Source organism: Charadrius vociferus, unplaced genomic scaffold (assembly GCF_000708025.1).
Source record: "Charadrius vociferus isolate BGI_N301 unplaced genomic scaffold, ASM70802v2 scaffold62, whole genome shotgun sequence".
Lineage (NCBI taxonomy): Eukaryota > Metazoa > Chordata > Aves > Charadriiformes > Charadriidae > Charadrius > Charadrius vociferus.
In genome coordinates this window covers 140848-161691 of record NW_009647419.1, presented here as the reverse complement: position 1 = coordinate 161691, position 20844 = coordinate 140848, and the positions used below count along the sequence as shown (strand labels likewise).

At 37.6% G+C, this 20844-nt stretch overlaps 1 protein-coding gene across 1 annotated transcript; it reads left to right on the top strand.

Moving 5' to 3' along the window:
• The first annotated feature begins 4861 nt into the window (after nucleotides 1-4861).
• On the top strand, nucleotides 4862-20145 carry MEMO1 (mediator of cell motility 1). The gene is made up of 6 exons (XM_009880382.1): nucleotides 4862-4928; nucleotides 6876-6988; nucleotides 8368-8479; nucleotides 10750-10826; nucleotides 18020-18124; nucleotides 19445-20145. The coding sequence occupies exons 1-6, from the start codon at nucleotides 4862-4864 to the stop codon at nucleotides 19574-19576; spliced, it is 606 nt and encodes a 201-aa protein (XP_009878684.1). The 3' UTR covers nucleotides 19577-20145.
• Nucleotides 20146-20844: the final 699 nt, after the last annotated feature.

Here is a 20844-nt window from a genome sequence, read left to right as displayed (position 1 = left end):
GAAGCTGCAGGTAGGCTCTACTCCTGTCAGTTCATGTGGGTGCTGTTCGGGGTTTGTTTGTTTTTTTTTTTCTTTAACTAAAAGGTCAGATGGATATGTTGTACTCTCCATTCTCTCTTTCCATTAGTCCTTTGGAGAGAGAGATTTGATTACATGTTTTATTAAAATAGTACAAGTAAGTATCAATTGATATGGAAACTTACATTAGGTCAGAGTTAATGATTTAAAAAGGCACCTTGCAGTTACATTACAGGGAAAGAAATTGAAAGCAGATGTGTTACCTGGTCCTTAAGTAAAAACTGACAAAATTTTGATCCCTTGGGTCACACAGATCTGTTATTTTACTGCCTCTGGGAAAAAAAAAGTTTGTTACTTTGTCAGTGTGTGTCTGTAATAGCAGAGTAAGCAAACCCGGGCATCTTACTCGGCTACCACATGGTAGGAGCCAAAGTTTTGGCCAGATTTGAACAATCATACAGAATTTTAGAAAATTACCAGAGATTCTGAACTTTGTCTTTAAACTTTTCTGCAAGTTACCTGATTTGTCTTCACGAAAGGCAAATCGCCTTAACCACCTTCTTAATCAAAAACCCTTGCTAAAGAAGGGCTGGAGGAAGGCCAAGCACTGTGCCTTCTTGGGCAAGGGAGTCCCAACTCTGTCTCGCTTTGCTTGGGAGGTTCTGGCCCTCCTGCTGTTGTGCTGCTGCCTGTGGATGATCTTTGAGGAGAAGAGGGTCAGGTAGGGCAAAGTCATGTTTAAGTCTCTGGGTAGCACATGTCTGGAAAAAAACCCCCAGAACTAACAACAACAACAACAACAAAAATCAAATCCAAAACAACTGTCCCCTCCTACAGAGCTTCATTCAGAAAATACTTTATCCTTCTACGTACTTTGGGAGAATTAGGAAATTAATTTTTAAGTCATTTGTGTCTTCACTCTTGGGTATGTAAAAAATAAGAGTGTAAGACTGTAATAGAGTACTGTTTTGTTAGTCTCCTAGTAGCTTAGAAAGAGGATGGAAATAGAGATCTATTTATTTTTACTTGGTTTCCCCAACAGCCTCCATTTTCTAAGATGTCATCATCCTTATCTCTTTTGCATGTCTCTGCTGCTTGTAATTTCCCCAAGCAACAGAAGCAGCAGAACAAACTTGGTGTGGGTTTTTCTTTTTTCTTTTTTATTTTTTTTTTTTTGACAATTTCATCATTTCACAAAGTCACTGTATTACAGGAGTGACAGTGGCTAATCAGTGTCACTCTCTTCCCTTGTTAGAGCTGTAGATAGCATCTAAGGCATTCAAGGTGACTGTAGGCTTAGGGAAATTTTTTTTAACTAGTTCACCTTCAGGTAAGAAGGCAGGTTCTTTACAACCACAGAAGTCATCTTTTTTTTTTCTTTTTTTTTTTTTTTTTTTTTCCACGAAACACATGAATTTGAATTTTGCATAACTCCCCCCCGGCCAAGGTTTTCTAGAGAAAGCTTTTTGGCTATCACTGGTGAGTGACTGATTGGATTCTGCAGAAGTTGACATCTTTGCTCTGATTCTCTGTAGTTCTTGTCAGCTTTTTGGAGAGCTGTCAGCTTGAGATCTGGGCTGTTTGGAACGTAGCTGTGAAATTGTTTCAGGTGTACAATTTCATTTTGATTTCCCTGGCAATTGGTGGTTTTACACCTGCATGGGGAAGATAAAAAAATCTACAACATGTGCGGTAGAAGAAAGCAGCTTACTGCACCATACTTCACAGATAAACTCTGCTGACATATGGTTTTGTCAAAAGCATAGTGTCAACTGAAAAAAGTGCATCTATTTTTGTTAATGATATGTTACCTGTAACAACAACAGCTGAATGAATTTTACTTGAAAGTTTGTGTTCTTTAATATAAAAAATATTGCACTGTATTTGCCAGACTTGCTTCTTCAGGAACAGCTTTACGTAAAAAAAGTTTTCTTTGTGATGGGAAATAATAAAAATGTCATTTTTTTTTAATGTTGTTTTTCTAGAAGGCATTTGTATCACCTAATTGAATTGAGAATATTTGCCACTTGTTGAGGTACGGCATTTAGTTTAAAAAAAAAAAATATTGGATTGACCAATTATCGAAGTTAAGTTGCCAAGAAGTTTATGTACTTGTAGTATATGTTGATTGAGCAGAAGTTGTTAAGGCATTGGTATAAGCACGGTGTCTTCTCACTTTTAGCTTTTTCTTGTGTATTTACAGTTTTTCCAGGTTACAGTGTGCTTTGTGTTCTGCTCTTATACTTGCTTGATAATAATAAAGGACTAACTACCATAGCCATTGGCTATTATGTCGGTATGTAAGGTCTTTGTATTGTATCATCTCCCCATACCGGGTTTTTAAATCTGTTGGACTTTGGGACTTTACTTATTAATTCTTGAGGTACTTTAGATTCTTTTATGGTTTCAGTAATTCCTTGTCTCTTCATAGGACCCCAGCTGAATGCACAACTAGAAGGTTGGCTTTCTCAAGTACAGTCCACAAAAAGACCTGCTAGAGCCATTATTGCACCGTAAGTTTGAACTCTGGTTTTAGTATGTATAATACTTGATTGGTTAAGTGCTGTGTTATTTTGAGTGATTTTGAAAACTGGTAAAAGCTAGTATTTAGCTGAAAGGAATGTTGTGTGGTTTCTAAGTAAGTATTTTGGATATGACATAGAATGGAAGAAATTTGTGCACATTTTGGTATATGATGAGTTTCCTTTTGCTGATGCACTGCAGACATAGCGTTCACTTGTAATCATAGAATGGTTTGGGTTGGAAGGGACTTAAAGATCATCTAGTTCCAATCCCTCTGCCATGGGCAGGGATGAGTAAGATCCAGTAAGACAGATAAGAGCTGTATTAGTGGAGTGGTAGTCTAGGTGACAGCTCTTTCAATATGCTTCTAGTATAGAACAGCTACACCTATTTAAAAGAAAAAAAAAAAACCACAAAAAAAACCTCTTCAGCATGCCACCCCAAATCAGAACTTAGCAAAGCTTAATCCAAAAAGTAATGGAACTATTCAGCTATCCAAAATGGTTTACTTTTTGTTATTTTAGTTTGGTTTTGGTTTTTTTTTTTTTTTTCTGCAGCGGGAATAGGGATCTTTTAAACTATTTAGGTAGAATTCAATTTCCTGAAGATGGTTGAGACACATAATAAGAGAAGTATGTTGGTCATTCCAATTTATTATGATTTGGAAAGAAACACTAGCAAAAGCACCTCAAATGTGATGGTTTTCCTGTGCTAACATAGCATTGACATAACGTTTGAAGTATTCCATAATAGTACTGAATGTGCAGAAGAAAATGTCCCAAATCTGCCTGAGTCTTTCTTGCAGGAATGTCAGGAAAGAGGCCTTTCAGCTGCAGATTAGATAACCTGGATTCTTTTTCCAGAACTGCTGGAGGTCTTCCTGTGGTCTCACCAAATTGTTTAATTAACAATACCTAACAGTGCCTTTGATTTCCCACCTGTAAAGTGGGATATGGCTAATAATTTTTTTGTGAAAGACTGAAATAGCCTGTAGCAGAGGGAACCTTTCAGAAGGCTCATTTGACATTGTCAAATAACATACCTGGCTGGGTCACTAGGTCTCAGTCTCCTGTTTGTCCCCTTAGTGTGTATGTTAGTACCTTTCTGAGCTCTTTAGAATGAGTGAGGTAAGTGATGCTGAAGTAAAACCCCAGGGTAATTTTGAGGATAACTCGCTCCAGGTATTGCTCTGTGGATTACATGCATGCGAGCGTACATATATATATAATTACATATAAAATTCTTCAGTGCTGTCAATGGGGAACTTGTATCTTCAAATGTCCTGTACGTCCCAGGACTCGCAGCACAGATCATTCTCAGTATCACTGTATAAAAAGACCATCTGGAAAGCTGTAGTTGTGTTGTTGCACATACTTGACTCAAAATAAATGATAACTATTGACCCAGGGTCACAGCCACTCCGGATGAGCTCCAGAGGCAATGTGGCCCAAGCGCTGTGCCGTGTGGGCATGGCCTTCTGCTGTGGACGTGCTGCTGAGTGACCATGAGCTGTTCTCCACCACTTGGCCTGGGACCCTGGGGAATGGACGTTCTCTGGAATTAACACTTTTAGTGGTGTAAACTGAATCTTCTCCTGTTTTTAACAGGCTTGAAGGGAATGGGTCTTAAGATTTTGATATTTGAAACAAGTAGTCAGAGTAATTATGGATGTTTTTGGAACAAACAGAAACACAGACAGAGAAAGACTCCAGACCAGAGCGATAGGAAATGATAAAGCATGTGTCACATTCTCCATGGTAAAAACTGACATGCCGTGTTCCACTCCTTTCCTTGTGCCCACTCGTTCTGTTTCTGAGGTATTCTTCTTCAATGACAGAGTGGTTTTATTCTCTGTTTATCTGCTGTAAGGTGTAGTCTCTCTTTGCCAGACCCCTCTACTGTCATCATATTCAGTTACTGGAGTGTGGTTAGAAGAGCTTTCTTTGGCATCTTGCTATTCCCTTGTCCCCTGGCTGCACTCTTAGCATCATCATGAGCTTCTGATAATATGCAGTTTTCTAGTCTGCCTATTAGTATCTTTTACACGTAACGAAAGGTGCTTTGATCTGGAGGCTTATTTACTAACTTTCAAGTAAATAGTTGCTGATAGTTCTTTAACAAATATGTCTTTTGTATGTTCAGTACTGCAATAGTACTCTCCAGCTCTTTCAGGAGTTGATATTTGGATCACTTTTACTATTTCTAGCTCATTGGGGACAATTAGTATTTAAGATATTAACATTTAATAACAATATCAACATATTTAAGGTGTTAAATGGTATTTAACATGTTAACATTTTGTACACCTTGATTTGCAGCCATGCAGGATATACCTATTGTGGATCTTGTGCAGCCCATGCTTACAAACAAGTGGATCCTAATATTACGTAAGTATTCAAGTTTTTCTTTACAAAGTGTAGGACAATGCCATTGCAATTCTATGAGAAGCTGAATGTTCTTTTTATATTCTCACACCTTGAAGTACTCAAATTTTAATTTTGTACTCTTTTTAGTCTTTTTTTTGCATACCTTGTTTTCACATCATAAATGTTCAAATTGGATGTTACAAAATCAAAAATTAATGTTGTATTGTTGAAATTGAAAATGTAAAGCAGTATTTTCGAAAATTGATAATTATTGGTAACTAAATTTTTTAGAAGGGGGGGGTTAAAGTTGGTTTGCGTGGGTTTTTTTTGTTTTTTTTTTTCAGGTAACATTTAATTTACTTTATTGCTTGATGTTCCAGTGCTTTTATAAAAGCCCAAGCTGTTTGGTTTTGGGGTTTTTTTAATGGTGTTTTTGTTTCTTTTTTGTTGGGAGCTTTTGTTTGTTTTTTAAGTTTATTAAAATATTTTATCATGATTCTGCATTGGTTTTTCAGTGCAGGATTATGGGCTGAATGCTACCAGGATTCTCTTCTGCTGTGGAGAAAGTGACCAGTGTGTGTATATAATATCTGAAGTCAGTGAAAGTTACTTGTAATAATTTGAAATGGACTTGTGTTTCAAAGAGCACAACACTTTAAAAAAAGAAAGATTAAAAAAAAACCCCACGCTACTGTAGTCTGTGCCTGCCTTTGAAATATGAATCCAGTTATTCTAGGTTAAAGGGATATAGTTCTTATGTGTTCTGCTGACTGCAGTGTTTTTTTTTTAAATGACACAAATTTAAAACATCTCTAGTATTTAGTTAAAGTATGCAGTTTGCAATGTTAATATAAAAACTGCCTGTCTGTCAGTTGCTTATGAGATAACATGTTGTAATGCTCTCCAAAGACAATGGTTTTGATTCTTTTTAAACTATTGTAAACAAAGTGAAGCTAACTTACAGTGTGACAGATAACTAGTTTCTCTAAAACTTCTAGAACAAGTTGCATTCCCTGGGTTCAGTGATATGGAGTTGATTGAACTTTCTGGATCATTTGCTGTTTTACCACATGGGATGTTTAGAATTCATCTTTCAGCTGAAGTATTGCACGTTTGGGTATTTTGTTTTTATGAACTCTGTAAAAAGTTTAAATATTTTAGTATAGCTTGCTATAGCGCTCCGCATGTAAGGAAAAAACAAAGTCTTTACATGTCTCCTACCCCTTTAGTTCAGATCCTGAATCTGAAAAGCTGAATTTCCTATAGTTTTTTTGTTTGTTTGTTTGTTTCCTTTAAGTCCTGTGGCAGGAGACCCTTAACATCTAATCAAGAGCCAAGAACTGAGGACTTGATGAAATAACATCATGATGACATGTGAAAGCTTGCAGTATCAGCTAAAGCTACAAGTGTGCAGGTCCAAGTCCCTGTTGTTGATGCAACAGGTGGATAAAACCAGCATTTGAGAATGACTTAAATTTGAATTTGGTGAAATCTGAAGTAAGGCTAATCAAGTAAATAAGCGAAAAGCTCTGAATAAATGATAAATCCATAATCCTGATTTGAGGGCACAGCCTGTGGTTGTTGAAAGTGGTGTGCCAACTGAAGGTTGTGTTGTTCTAAGGAGGGAATCCAAAAATCTCTTCTGAGGGGCTATAACACATCATTCAGTCTCCAAATGAATGCAGTTGGACAGATTACTAGCTGATGAGTGCCATCTGATATATAACCTGCTGAAGAGGTTTATGGCTACAGGAAACATTATTGAACTGATCTCATGATCATTTGTGAGATACCAAGCAAGGCTAGGCCATGGGTTGAGCTGTGGTCTTACGTGCAGCAGAGTAAAACTCTATTGGTAACCACCAGAAAGCATCACTTTGTACGTTTTTATTAAACTTGTTACTCTAAACCAAGTCTCTGTACAATTGCAGTTGTCTAAATTGTGGGCTTTTGTGTTAATTGTTGTAGCCGAAAAATTTTCATTCTTGGGCCTTCCCATCATGTGCCCCTTTCCCGATGTGCACTTTCCAGTGTGGACATTTATAGAACACCTCTGTATGATCTCCGAATTGACCAAAAGAGTAAGTGCATGATAAAGCTTCCATCTTGAAGATTTCTGAGGCTTGAGTATTAACTGTGGTATTGCAGTGCTGAGGATGCTCTTGTTCTTGGGCACTTCACTGCTTTTAAGTGGCATACAAGTATAAATCTGTTCTACTGCAACGAAAACTAACTTCTGAAAGATCCTGGTGGGTGCAGGTGTTGCTGTATTAAAACGTTAAAGTCTCTCTTGCTCCTGCAAGTAAAGAATTCTCAACATTTGCTTATCTTTTCCATTATGAGTGTGTGCCTCTTGACAAGTGATCTTTAAAAGGGATCTCAAAATGAAAAAGTGTTACGTTTGAATAATAGCCTACTGCACACCTGCTGTATTATTCTGTGAAGTATTCTGTCTGCAGAAAAAGATAGTGCTTTAGTTGTTTGAGTTTATTTCTGGTAGAGGAATAATAGAGGAACAGAAAGCTGCTTTTTGTTGGGTGCATTATTGCATGTGACAATTTTAACTGGCAGAGTGCCTACAGAACTTAAAAACTGTTAGTGCATGAAATACCAGTCTCTCAGACTAAACTTAAATGTGCGGTGAAAATAAATTTGATACTTAGACTTTCATGTGTTTTGAGGTATACCTAAATAATACAATATCTTTTTCAGAAGGGCTAATTAGCGCAGATGTATTGCACTTTCCTCATGACTGTGATTAAGCAAGCTAATTCAGCCTTTCTACATAGTGCCTGCAGAAATTTCTGTACGTAACAAATGTTTCAGTTTCTGTAGAACTCCTTTATGGAGTGGAGAAGGAGGCACAGCCCTACATCAAATTCTCCATCCAGTGGAGAGTTTTCAAAATGTAGAGATGACTCTACATACCACCAAGTGCATTTGAGAGTAGCAAAGATAACTTACAAATGTGGATTACTTAATCAGTTTTCAATGTCTCTGGACTTCATGATTCAGTTAACAATAAATTGTATTAAATAGTAATGCATCCAGCAATGACTCGGCTGATCAGCAATTTTTATTTTTTTTTTAACATATGTTGGTGTAGCTTGTGAAAATGAATTTGATGACTGGGCAAATGCATGCATATTTTCAAATGTGATTTATTTGTGTTAAATTTTTATCATAACTGAAAATCTTTCTCAATATACTAACAAGGTCACTGATTTAACACACGTATTTTGTAAACTCACTCCATTATGTTTGTATATTAATGACTTGAGCATAATTTTAATCCTGAATTTATTTAAAAACAAGTGGTTTATGATGACAGCCCTTGAAGGCAAGTAATTTGTTTATAGTGGGCTTGTTCTGATAAAGATGCACTGTAGCTTGCTCACAGTGTTGGTTTGTTGTTTTTTTTTAAAAAAAGTGGTAAAAATTAATGTTTAATTCATTTCAGTTTATGGAGAATTGTGGAAGACTGGAATGTTTGAGCGTATGTCCCTACAGACAGATGAAGATGAACACAGTATTGAAATGCATTTGCCTTATACTGCTAAAGCCATGGAAAGGTACTAGGGCTAATTACTTCTACAAGAATGACCATTATGTGCATTAAATGTTTGAACTACATGTGAAGTGCAGTAGGAAGTAATAATGCCCTTTATGGGATATGATACCCTATATAGTGTAAAATACTTACACTCCCTCACCCCTCAATAAAAAATTGAGGGAGGAGAGGGTCCGAGACTAGGATTAGTTGCTGTAATAGAAACTGAGCAGAGCAAACACCTGAATGATGAAATTGGAACACCCCTTATAAACAAGTTTGTATGTTTATTTTGACTTAATAGAGTTAATATTAGACATGCTTTCATGAATCTTTTTCAATAGCTGATATTTTTTTTTCGTTTTTGCAAGGTATCTCTGAAAGAAGTTCAAATACTAATAAGTGTTTTCTGTGGGATTTTATGTTTGTTTGGAGCCTTAATACTAATTTTGAAATCAGGGTTCTGTTTACACCTGCAATTTCAGATGAGTACTTCAAATATTTTTTTTTCTTTAAAGTTGATAAGTTTTGTCAATTTGTGGTGGGTTTTCCCCACATCTTTTTTTTTTTTTTTTTTAACTTTTCTTCCATAGTATTTGTAATTTTCCCTGGAGTATCAGTATACATCTGGGCACTCTCTGGAGCATTTTCATATGCATTGTAAAATTACCCAACATTTGTGCAGCATCTATAGAGGGAGAATTTCATTCTTTCTTTATTGCTGGTTTCATTGTGGTTTTTCTTTTTGTTTGCCTGGTGTTTTCACTTTGCAGCAAAGATAAATAGTGGTTTTGGGGGGGGGGGAATTTGTTTTCTGAAATTTAAGTAGTTTCAGGTTCTAAAACAACTTTCTAGTATCACCTAACCAAATTAACTGTATCTTCGATTCAATAGTGCCCTTTTAAAACATTCTACAATTTCAGTTAGCAAGCCCTGAGAAAACTTCAGATGTTACTTGAATTACAACCTCTTTTCTTTTGCTTATAAGCCATAAGGATGAGTTTACTATTATTCCTGTATTGGTCGGAGCACTGAGTGAGTCAAAAGAGCAGGAATTTGGAAAACTCTTCAGTAAATACCTAGCTGATCCTAGTAACCTCTTTGTGGTTTCTTCAGACTTTTGCCATTGGGGTAAGTTTCACATCTCTTCATTATAACAGTATGATGAATATTTTGTAGTGATTTTCAATTAATGTGTTTTAGTAAATATTGAACATTTTAACTTCTGGTAAATGTATCTTTGAAACTTAAATGCCTTTGTAAAGCTAAAAGAGGATTTTTCTTTTTTGAATCTGGAACAATAAATGAAAAATCTTAATGCATTAATGTGTTTTCAGTGTAGTGGAGGAAATAAGTGGTGAAGGTGTATGGGTTTATATGCATCTCTTTACTGTTACAATGAAATAAGTGTCTGAAGTTTCTTGCTCTTTTTACTCTACTTTTAAGCACCTCAAAGCAACTTGCAAAACTAATTAGCTAAAAATTCACTGGACATGGCAACATCCCTCTGACGGAAATAAGTTTTGTGCATTTTACTGCTGGGTAAGATAGCAGATGGAGTACTTATGCCAATTCACCAGAGCTATACCAGTTCATCTTGGTGGCAGAGCTATAAAGACTGCAGAAGCCTAGACTTCTGTCCTGCTTTAACACTTTATTTTTCTTTTAAGTGTGACAATAACTGGAAAAGGAACTGCTTCAGAAATATATGTTTTATGTTGCACAACAGACCTTCTTCCCTTTTTTCATTGTCATCTTTGGTGAACTTACGTAATAAAGTGCATATATTGCTCATCTTTGAATTGTGGAGTAGGTGGAGGTATATGGATGACCTGGGTTCTGTTGTGGCTAAAGAACCATCTAGAACTGTTCACTGAATTTATCATGAACTTTTTCTTTTAACCTTCGTTTACTGTGGGTATTATGCAAGCAGAAGTAGCCTGACTCCAGGGTTGACTTTGTTAAGAGGGATAGTGAAATGAAATGTTGCTTTACTTTTTAATTTATAGAATTGGATTCCAAGGCAATAACAGGCAATTAATAAGTGACACTGCAGTGGCAGTTCTACGCAGTAGGTTTTTCTTTAGGAATATAGCTGCCCGTCATGTATTTTTTACTTTGCTTCTGGGCTGCAACTTTGCCCTAGAATTTCCTCAGTGGAGCTAAAAAGTATAAAATAAATGAAGATTATAACTTTACAAATATTATAATTTCAGTTATTTAGTAAGTACTAGGGAGTGTTTTAGCTACGATTTTTCCCTTTTTTATTTTATACATGATTTTTGTTTCAAGGTCAGAGGTTCCGTTACAGTTACTATGATGAATCCCAAGGAGAAATTTATAGATCCATTGAGCACCTAGATAAAATGGTAAGTTTTCAGATTTGGTGGAACTAACTAACAAATTTCTCCTGTACATTACATTTCTTTGAACACTTCAGAAATTTCTCTAACAAAATATTATAGATTAGCTATTTTATTGAATGTGTACTTTTCCTTTGTTTACCACAATAAGAATTTAGCTGTTGTTTTTAGCTAGTATCCTCCATTTTATTGACTGCTCACAATATATTGCGGGTATAATCTAGTAAGCATAATTTATGAGAATAAATGCATGTTCGCCTACTTAAAATGCCCTAGTGTAATGTAATTCCTGTCCACATACCCTCTTATGTTTCCAAGAGTAAGAATTATGAATCGAGTATTGTGGGTAGTTCAGGCTTGATAGCTATGATACCTGCATATTGAAAAAGCATTGTGATTATGCAAATGGTTTGAGCAACATCCATTTTGAGGAGGAAAGGCTGTAGGGGATTGTTCTGGTCAGGAAAACAAAAGCCACCTTTCTCTTGGGAGTAGTCTTCCCCTCCCCACCCTTTATTCTGTAGTATAAGTGGTGGGGGAAAGCAGTAAACCATACTTCATTCTGGGTTTGGCGAACAGCTGAAAGGAATGCTAAATACATGAAGATCATCACGCCAATGATGCATTTTCTTTGCAGTCACAGGAGCCAAGGATTTCTTTTTAAATGCAAAAGTTGCGTTAACATTCAAGACTATACTTAAGGCACAGAATAAAAGTAGTTCTTCTGGAAATACCTAACCTTAAAATTTGTTTTAGAACTGTTTGGATCATTTATGCAACTTCTGTAAAATCTGTTAGAAGAGAGAATGGTTGTTATTGAGGGCATGTTAATTTTTTTTCCTTGTCTTGAAGGAATAAATCCTATCTGCTGGAGGGTTCTTTGGGTTTTTTTGCTTTGTGTATCCATATTAACCTCTTTGTTTTTCCACTATTCACCGCTGGAATGGAAACAGTAAATAACTTGCCTTCGTTCTGTTTATCCCATTTTTAATAATTGTTGTCAGTTGAGAGGTTTCTCTGTAAAGACAAGTGTTTTTCTAGAGAGTCACAGAATCTGCAGCTCTGGTTTTTGCAGGTTTTAGCAAACGTTTGTTTCCCCTTGTTAATTTCTGTGGTGAAAGCTTGTAGAAAGACTGGACTTTGGCATTTAATTACTTTAGTGAACACATTGCTGCACCAACTCTTTTGGTAGTTTTTCAGCCAAAAGGACATCACCTTTTTTGTAACACTGAAAATGATGTCTACTGTTTAATAACTACAGAAATACTTTTTCAATCTTAAGTTTAACTGGAAAACTAAACAGGCTGTGTTGCAGTATACTGTGGTTAGTTTTTTACTTGTTTATATTGTGCCATAGGTGAACACATGACTCGGTATTCAAACTCTGTACAGAGTAGGTTTTGCTTTTGGTGAATTTCAGAAATTTCTTTTTAGCACTACTGTGGGTACACTTGGGACGCTATCCACAATGCCACAGAGATCTCCCTGTCATGTTTCTCCAGCTTTTGAAAGGATTTTATTCAATTTTGTATGCCCTGCTTGGCTACTTCTTGTTTCTTTAAATAAGTATTGAATTTCTTAATGTCATTTGGCATGCTAAAGAAACTTGTATTGTTATGAACACTAGGCCTCTCCACAGAGAAAAAGGCGTTAAGATAGAGACAAAACTTTACTAAAACCATCAGAGGTTTTAACCTCTGCTACTACTGGCCTAATAATTTTATTGGACCTAACTAGGAAGGCAGTCGGCTGAGCACTTTGTAAGCAGGAAGATATTCTGGGTTAAGATTAAATTACTTTTCCTTAGAAATGCCTTATGGGAGGACAATGGTCTCTTCCTTATTTAAACTGCACTTTAGGGACAGATGCATGGTGATTTTCCTGGCTTGTGCATAAACAACGCTCAATGCTTTGGGCATTGAAGATTTACTAACCTGGTAACCGCTGTGAGAAATGTTATTTGCTGTGATTTTAAGTTAGAGCACTTAGACTGCAGCATAAAAAAACCCCAAACAGAGTAGTAAATATTGTTGGGCAGACATGGATTTCTCCATGGTAACTCTTAATGTGACCGCTCTGTTACCCTGGGGGTACCACAGTGCACCTTGCGAAGTGACGGTGAAAGGAGTAAACGGCCCCATGGTTAATAGGGGAACCTTAGAGAAGAATCCTCAAATGAAGAGAGATAATTGAGCAGCTGATGTGCAGTAATTTGTTTGTGTATCATAACCTGATACCTACCATCTTTTTAATTAAAAGTGGGGGAGCATTCTGTAAGAGCAATTACTTTTTTTATTATGGGTGGCCAGAAGACACAAACTGCTGGCTTCAGTCTTCAATCTCAGATTTTTCATTTTATATCTATTTGTGAAACCTTATGCCTCACTTGAGTCACTAGGAGGATTCTGTTACCCTGAATGCTGAAGGGGGAGGATAGTGCAGGCACTGAGGAGAGCTGTGCAGGAGCTGTGTACAGCATGGGTGGCTTCTCATGTGGCTCTAATAAACTGCTTAATTCTGGTGGCTTCTGCAGTGCTGTTACAGTGCACCAGCACCTTCCACAGTGCTCCAACCTGGAAAGGCTTCTTAGTTTGGGCATAAGAAGCATAAGAGGAGGGCCATGAGGATGATCAGAGGGGGACTGGAGACCCTCTCCTATGAAGACAGGCTGAGAGAGCTGGGGTTGTTCAGCCTGGAGAAAAGAAGGCTCTGGGGAGACCTTATAGCAGCCCTCCAGTATCTGGAGGGGGCCTACAGGAAAGCTGGGGAGGGACTTTTAAGAAGGGCATGTAGTGATAGCATGAGGGGTAATGGCTTCAAACTGGAAGAGGGGAGATTCATGCTAAAGAAACTTGTATTGTTATGAACACTAGGCCTCTCCACAGAGAAAAAGGCGTTAAGATAGAGACAAAACTTTACTAAAACCATCAGAGGTTTTAACCTCTGCTACTACTGGCCTAATAATTTTATTGGACCTAACTAGGAAGGCAGTCGGCTGAGCACTTTGTAAGCAGGAAGATATTCTGGGTTAAGATTAAATTACTTTTCCTTAGAAATGCCTTATGGGAGGACAATGGTCTCTTCCTTATTTAAACTGCACTTTAGGGACAGATGCATGGTGATTTTCCTGGCTTGTGCATAAACAACGCTCAATGCTTTGGGCATTGAAGATTTACTAACCTGGTAACCGCTGTGAGAAATGTTATTTGCTGTGATTTTAAGTTAGAGCACTTAGACTGCAGCATAAAAAAACCCCAAACAGAGTAGTAAATATTGTTGGGCAGACATGGATTTCTCCATGGTAACTCTTAATGTGACCGCTCTGTTACCCTGGGGGTACCACAGTGCACCTTGCGAAGTGACGGTGAAAGGAGTAAACGGCCCCATGGTTAATAGGGGAACCTTAGAGAAGAATCCTCAAATGAAGAGAGATAATTGAGCAGCTGATGTGCAATAATTTTTTGTGTATCATAACCTGATACCTACCATCTTTTTAATTAAAAGTGGGGGAGCATTCTGTAAGAGCAATTACTTTTTTTATTATGGGTGGCCAGAAGACACAAACTGCTGGCTTCAGTCTTCAATCTCAGATTTTTCATTTTATATCTATTTGTGAAACCTTATGCCTCACTTGAGTCACTAGGAGGATTCTGTTACCCTGAATGCTGAAGGGGGAGGATAGTGCAGGCACTGAGGAGAGCTGTGCAGGAGCTGTGTACAGCATGGGTGGCTTCTCATGTGGCTCTAATAAACTGCTTAATTCTGGTGGCTTCTGCAGTGCTGTTACAGTGCACCAGCACCTTCCACAGTGCTCCAACCTGGAAAGGCTTCTTAGTTTGGGCATAAGAAGCATAAGAGGAGGGCCATGAGGATGATCAGAGGGGGACTGGAGCCCCTCTCCTATGAAGACAGGCTGAGAGAGCTGGGGTTCTTCAGCCTGGAGAAAAGAAGGCTCTGGGGAGACCTTATAGCAGCCCTCCAGTATCTGGAGGGGGCCTACAGGAAAGCTGGGGAGCAACTTTTAAGAAGGGCATGTAGTGATAGTATGAGGGGTAATGGCTTCAAACTGGAAGAGGGGAGATTGAGATATTAGGAAAAAATTTCTCACTCTGAGGGAGGTGAGACACTGGAACAGGTTGCCCAGAGAAGTTGTGGATGCCCCATCCCTGGAGGTGTTCAAGGCCAGGCTGGATGGGGCTTTGAGCAACCTGGTCTAGTGGGAGGTGTCCCTGCCCGTGGCAGGGGGGTTGGAACTAGATGACCTTTAAGGTCCTTTCCAACCTAAACCATTCTATGGTAATGCAAGACCATGCCTCTCTGCCTGGGTGCTCAGCTTGCCACTTGCTCTGCTGTGCCCAGCCAGTAATTTTCCTGTTTGTTGTTTATCTTCTAGTCTGAGTGACTCACATATGCAAAGACAGTTGGACTGGCTAGTGCTAAGAGTTTGTTTCTGCTTCTGTAAGTGTGCTACTAGTTTATATTTTAAGTGTGGAGAAGCAGCTGAAGTAACTGATTGCAAACTTAGACTTGACCAGCCAAAAGGTTATTGGACTATAATATAAAATAAGCCAGTGAGGGGTGTGTTTTGTTTTGTTGTTTGGTTTTTTTTTTATTATTTTTTTTGTAAGCTTGTAGATGCGTGATCCTTTAGGGGATGATACTTAAGAACGTAACTGCTTTTAGTCATATTAAGTGCACTGTGCTAGGGTATTATAGATGCCATTTATGGTGTCTGGTTAATATGCAATTTCTATGTGGTGCCATAATAACCATGTGATAAACTGCAGAACTGTGTGATGGTTTGCATTTTTATCATGTGGGTTTTGTTGTGTATTTTAACTCTGTTCTACACCATGCCCGACTGAGTTATTTTGAATACAGAAAGTTATTAGCTTCATACTTCTGCTTTTTGGAAAAATAAAACGCAACCTGACAAAAATGTTTCCTTTGCTCAACACCATTTTAGACTGAGAATCAAGCTTGGTAGTCTTTGCTCCTCTGCCACAACAATTTTTAAAAAAGATTTAAAAGATTGAAAAGTTCAGTACAGCTGAATGCTTATAGGATAATACCGGTTTCCTATGGATTTTCTCCAATCTGTGATGTATGGAGCTCTGTTAGTATTTGCTGGGATGAACTGCATAGCTCTAAATGTTTTGCAGTGCTGAACTGTGCATCAAAATAAGCTTACTAGGCATTCTGATAAATCCATGTCCGTTCATTTGAGACAAATGCTCAAATGCCTCTGCCCAGTATGTTCCAGTGACTTACAGCTATAAAATAAGACTCTCAATTGAGCAGCCATTTTCTTTTTTAAGAAAATCATGAAAGGGTTTACAAATGGGTAAAACTTTTTCTTACGAGCTGTTCAGTATCTGTATAAGTGCCTTATGCATGTTTAGTTTCACTTGAATATACAGTGAAGTTTGGTTCTGCTTTCTTTAGCTGTTTATTAACATGTACAATTTACAAGTAAATGAATGGTTCAAAGACATGCTGCTTAAACTTTAGAAATGCAATGGTATCTTTGTATAATCACTTCTAGTTAGAGAATAGCTACCTTTATTTTTTTTTGGCACATATTTAGGTTCTGTAGGTCTGGAGTGACTAACAGCTGTAATTACAGGCCAGGGGTCCAACCACCCTCTCCATGACCCTGGAAGAACTGAGCTCTTGCCAGCAATTGGTCAGCATAGTTTGGTTTTATTTTTCTGTAAAATTTATCTCTTTATGAATTCATCTTATGTCTGTTTTTAATTAAAAGTACACAAAGGTGGTGGTTATGGTTGCTGTTTGCTAATCATCCCTGACTCTCCTGGGAATCTCCAGCTCCTCCACTGTAAGCTGTGATCCAGTCTGAATAATTAGCGTATCTGCCAGATCAGCCAACGCCCTTGCAGAGTAGTCAAGAGGTTTCACTCTTGAGGTAGAGACTTCAGACAGACTGACTGCTTCCTGCATCGTGATTTCTCCTTATATCACCCACACTTTCCCAAAAGCAGTGGAAAGGGATAGGAGAATTGCAGAAACCTTAGGAGAAATTCTCTTCCTTTCTGATATCAACCTCCCATTGTTCCCATGCAAAGTGCATGGGTTTTTTTCTAGTCTCTAAGGAAAACATTCCTGTTTCATTAGCTACATGAAGCACAGCTATGTGTCTTACTGAATTAGTGAGTGTCTGGAGCTCATTTACCTGGTGAAGGGAATTAATCATTTTCAGAGGAGGGAAGAACGCAAGAGGATGGACTCTAATGCAGGCAAATAGCAAAGCCATGATAAAACTCTGACAATAATTGATTTAGACTTGCTTTAAACTACTTTCATTGTATTTGATCTGCTCTGTGCGATGGGGTACGAGTAGGCCATATCTGGAGTTGTAGGATTCTTTTTGCTTTTAAGAATGCAAATGTTTGTATATGTGGAAGGCTTTGGTTTCCATGTATGTGCTGGTTTTCATAGTATGACTCCATGGGATCATAGGTCTCACTGTGGATGGAGAAAAGGATGTATATATGTGACTGCCTCATATGAAGTGGAGGCATCATCTCCTGGCTCTTACGTTTCTGTCGTGCACCAACTTTCCAGTGCTTTAGAGATGTTATGGATCTGCTTTACATGCTCTGAGCAGATGGCCAGCCTGTGCCCAGATCAACTGCCTTGCGTGCCTGACTTGTTTAGGATACATTACACTTGCTATGTGCTTGAATTGCATGTGTGTATATTGATGATTTGTCTAGGGTTTTTGGGTATCCAGAAGTCCCAGGCAAGTGCTCAGCCATGAGCTCTGTTACCAGGGAGAGGACATGGAGACAAAACTTTTTCCTGCTTTGCCCTTGTAGTAAATTTGTCTGGTTATTGCTGTACAAAATCCTATGGAAGTAGAGCACCCTTGGAGGTGGGAATCAGCTAGACAGTGGGAGGAGCTTTTTTAACATGAGCCTCACTGGTATCTGCAAAGAGAGCTTCACAGATCTGTGGATCGTTGACAGCTTTGGAAGAGCTCCGGCACTTTTAGTTTGGCAAGGGATGGCACCAAGATGACTACAAGCTAGACCTCACATGCTGAGATTCCCTTGATACCCTTCATACAAAGTAGAGTTTTTTTGCTCCTGAAGTATTCTGTGTTGTCATAAATAGGTGATGTATAAACACCTGCTTATGAATGTGTAAAGTAATCATTGCTATCGATTCTTTTTCAGGGTATGAGCATTATAGAGCAGCTAGACCCTGTATCTTTTAGCAATTACTTGAAGAAATACCATAATACAATATGTGGAAGACATCCTATTGGAGTATTATTAAATGTAAGTAACTGATTTGTTGGAAAATGTAACTTTTAGCAAAACGCTTATCTTTGTTTTAAACACAATATTGGTGGAGTATTCCTTAGTTCTAAAATGGCAAGTCTTGAATTAATTTATTTTTCCAAGTGTTGTCAATTTGGTCTGCAATTTCGGTGTCTTGCATATAGATAAATGTAAGCTCTTACAAGGGCTGAGGGGTTTCAGTTCCCTAAAGGAGATGAGGTACTGTGTTCCTGTTGAATTTCAGTGAAATATTACAATCATTCACTTACTCTTGGCCCTAAACAAACAACCAAATAATCCATCTCCCTGAAGAAGTACATACTTAACGTTTTGAATCGGTGCTTACAAACATGTATATATTTCTTCTGTATTGCTATTAGCTAGGTATTGTGAGTGTCTTGTGATGTCTGGCAGCATTTTTGTGTTTTGCAAATATGATGAGAGATTGCCTCTAAGTATTAGTGCAGTGCTCTGTCAACTCATAAATTAATGGCCATTAGAATTCAGATTAACTGGTACTTTCCAGTTACCGTATTCTGCTTTGGTGATGCAATGCAGATATAAACCTGGCTTAACTTAGGTGTCCAAATTGGGTCACAGCTGCTTTACAGCACTGCTGGAGTGCTGCAGATTTGTCATATTGCTTGAGTGAATCTCACTATTTTTACTGTAATTCAAATCTGAAACCGGAAGCAAGTTAACCTTTTTAAAAGGGAAAACAATTCACTGGGAATGTAGTCTATATGGAGAACATAGAGGAACCTTTTAAAGTGGAGTCTCTAAAAGTTTGTATGACCAATATCAAAATTGGGAATGCATGTAGCAAAAGTCAGTGCTATGACAATTCTGCAAAAATATCCAACTCTTAAACCTCAGGTAACAATAAGTTTTGCAGTGGATCTGAGCTAAATTCTGTTCATTCACTTTTGCCAATTTTCACACTTTAATATGGTACATTTTTTTTTTTCCTTAATGGAAGAAATACGATCTAAAAAGTGTTGATAGTGTTGGGTTTTTTTCTGTTACATCTGTGTTTCTTTATAAATTCCCTATGGAACTGAAAGCATTATTGCTAAAGGATCTGTTTTGAAAGGTTGTTTAGTATTGCTTTATAGAACTGCATGGATGTATATGGGGGGCCATCAGTGAATGAAATGGCACAGAAATGGGTTGGGTCCACAAATTACTTGGGGAGTGCTTATATTATTGTGAGAGATGGTGCAAGGACCCCTGGGGGGATAGGAGAGGACTGAGATCTAGAAAATGCCGTAATTTCAGTGGTACCTGTTTTCTAAACAGCTCTTTTTCTCTCTCCAGGCTATCAACGAGCTCCAGAAGAATGGAATGAATATGAGCTTTTCGTTTTTGAATTATGCTCAGTCAAGCCAGTGTCGAAACTGGCAAGACAGCTCAGTGAGTTACGCAGCTGGAGCACTTATGGTCCACTGAACCGCTGAATGCTCAGGGATGGCACCTGCACACACTCTGTATACGGGGTCCCAGCCTAGCCCTTACAAAGATACAGTCCCTGGTCTTTGGGTATACTGAAACCTCAAACTAATAGAACTCTCTTCTTTTCTAGTAGGTGTAGTCCTTCCTTAGTTTCAACTCATTTAAAAATGCTTTCTTGTTTAGGACAATGGAAGGAAGGCTGGTATCGAAACATTTTTGTGATTATTTTTTTTTTATTTTTATTTTTATTTTAAAAAAGATAATGGCTATGACGGCATGGTGGCAGACAGTCCTTACAAATACAACATGTAAAGCATTTACCATATCCTAAATTTGCACTCTTTGCAGACCTGTGCACATGTACTCAGCTTTCAGAATAGTTTTGCAAGTTGTAAACGGAAAAAGGGGTGGAAGCTTTTTAATAAAAGAAAAAAAAGGAAGACAACGCATTTATAAATGATCCTGTATTAGAATATAATAAAACTCCAGTATAGTCAGTTACTACCCGTGATGTACAACAGATATCTTCTATTTTAGTTGCTAATAAAGGGCTACACAAACCAAAATAGTCTGATTTAAACTTATTGCTTTGTGTTCTGTATGTGGCTGCTTGTCATTAACATCTTTTATCCTCAGTTCTTACGCTTGATAATTTAGCCATTCTGTAAAATACTTTAGAATGTATTTTATATTCAACATTTGTTATGACTACTTCATTTACAGATTTTTTTATCTTAAACCTTCACTATGAGTTCAGCTGTGCAAAACAATTTTAAAAACCTTTTGTATATTCTAATTCTTTTTGCTTTACAATTATCTCTAAAATAGCCTCTTTTAGTATGTGATACAAATTTGTATCAGAAATACACTTTTAATGATTTTTATGCTCAGTTTGATTATTAAAGTGAAAGAGATACAGTATTTTTATTTGAAGTTAGTTAAACAGTAGCTTGAAAATTTATGATTCTTAGCGTATCTATCGAGCATTCATAGGCCACAGAAGCCATACAGTGCTAAGCTCAAGCAATTATTTCTCAAAGATTTAATTGAGAGGGGAAGGTAAGGCTTCTCTTTTTTTAAATTATTTTTATTTCTTTATTCTTTGACTGTGGGTAGAATTGTTTCATGTTCTTTAAACGTCATCACATCTTAAGAGTTCTTGAACTTTCCTCCAGCCAAAATAATGGTGTAATTATTTGAGTTGTCATTCCTGAAGACTTGCTTTCGTTCTAATAAGAAATGCAAAGTAGGATGGCAGTACTGGC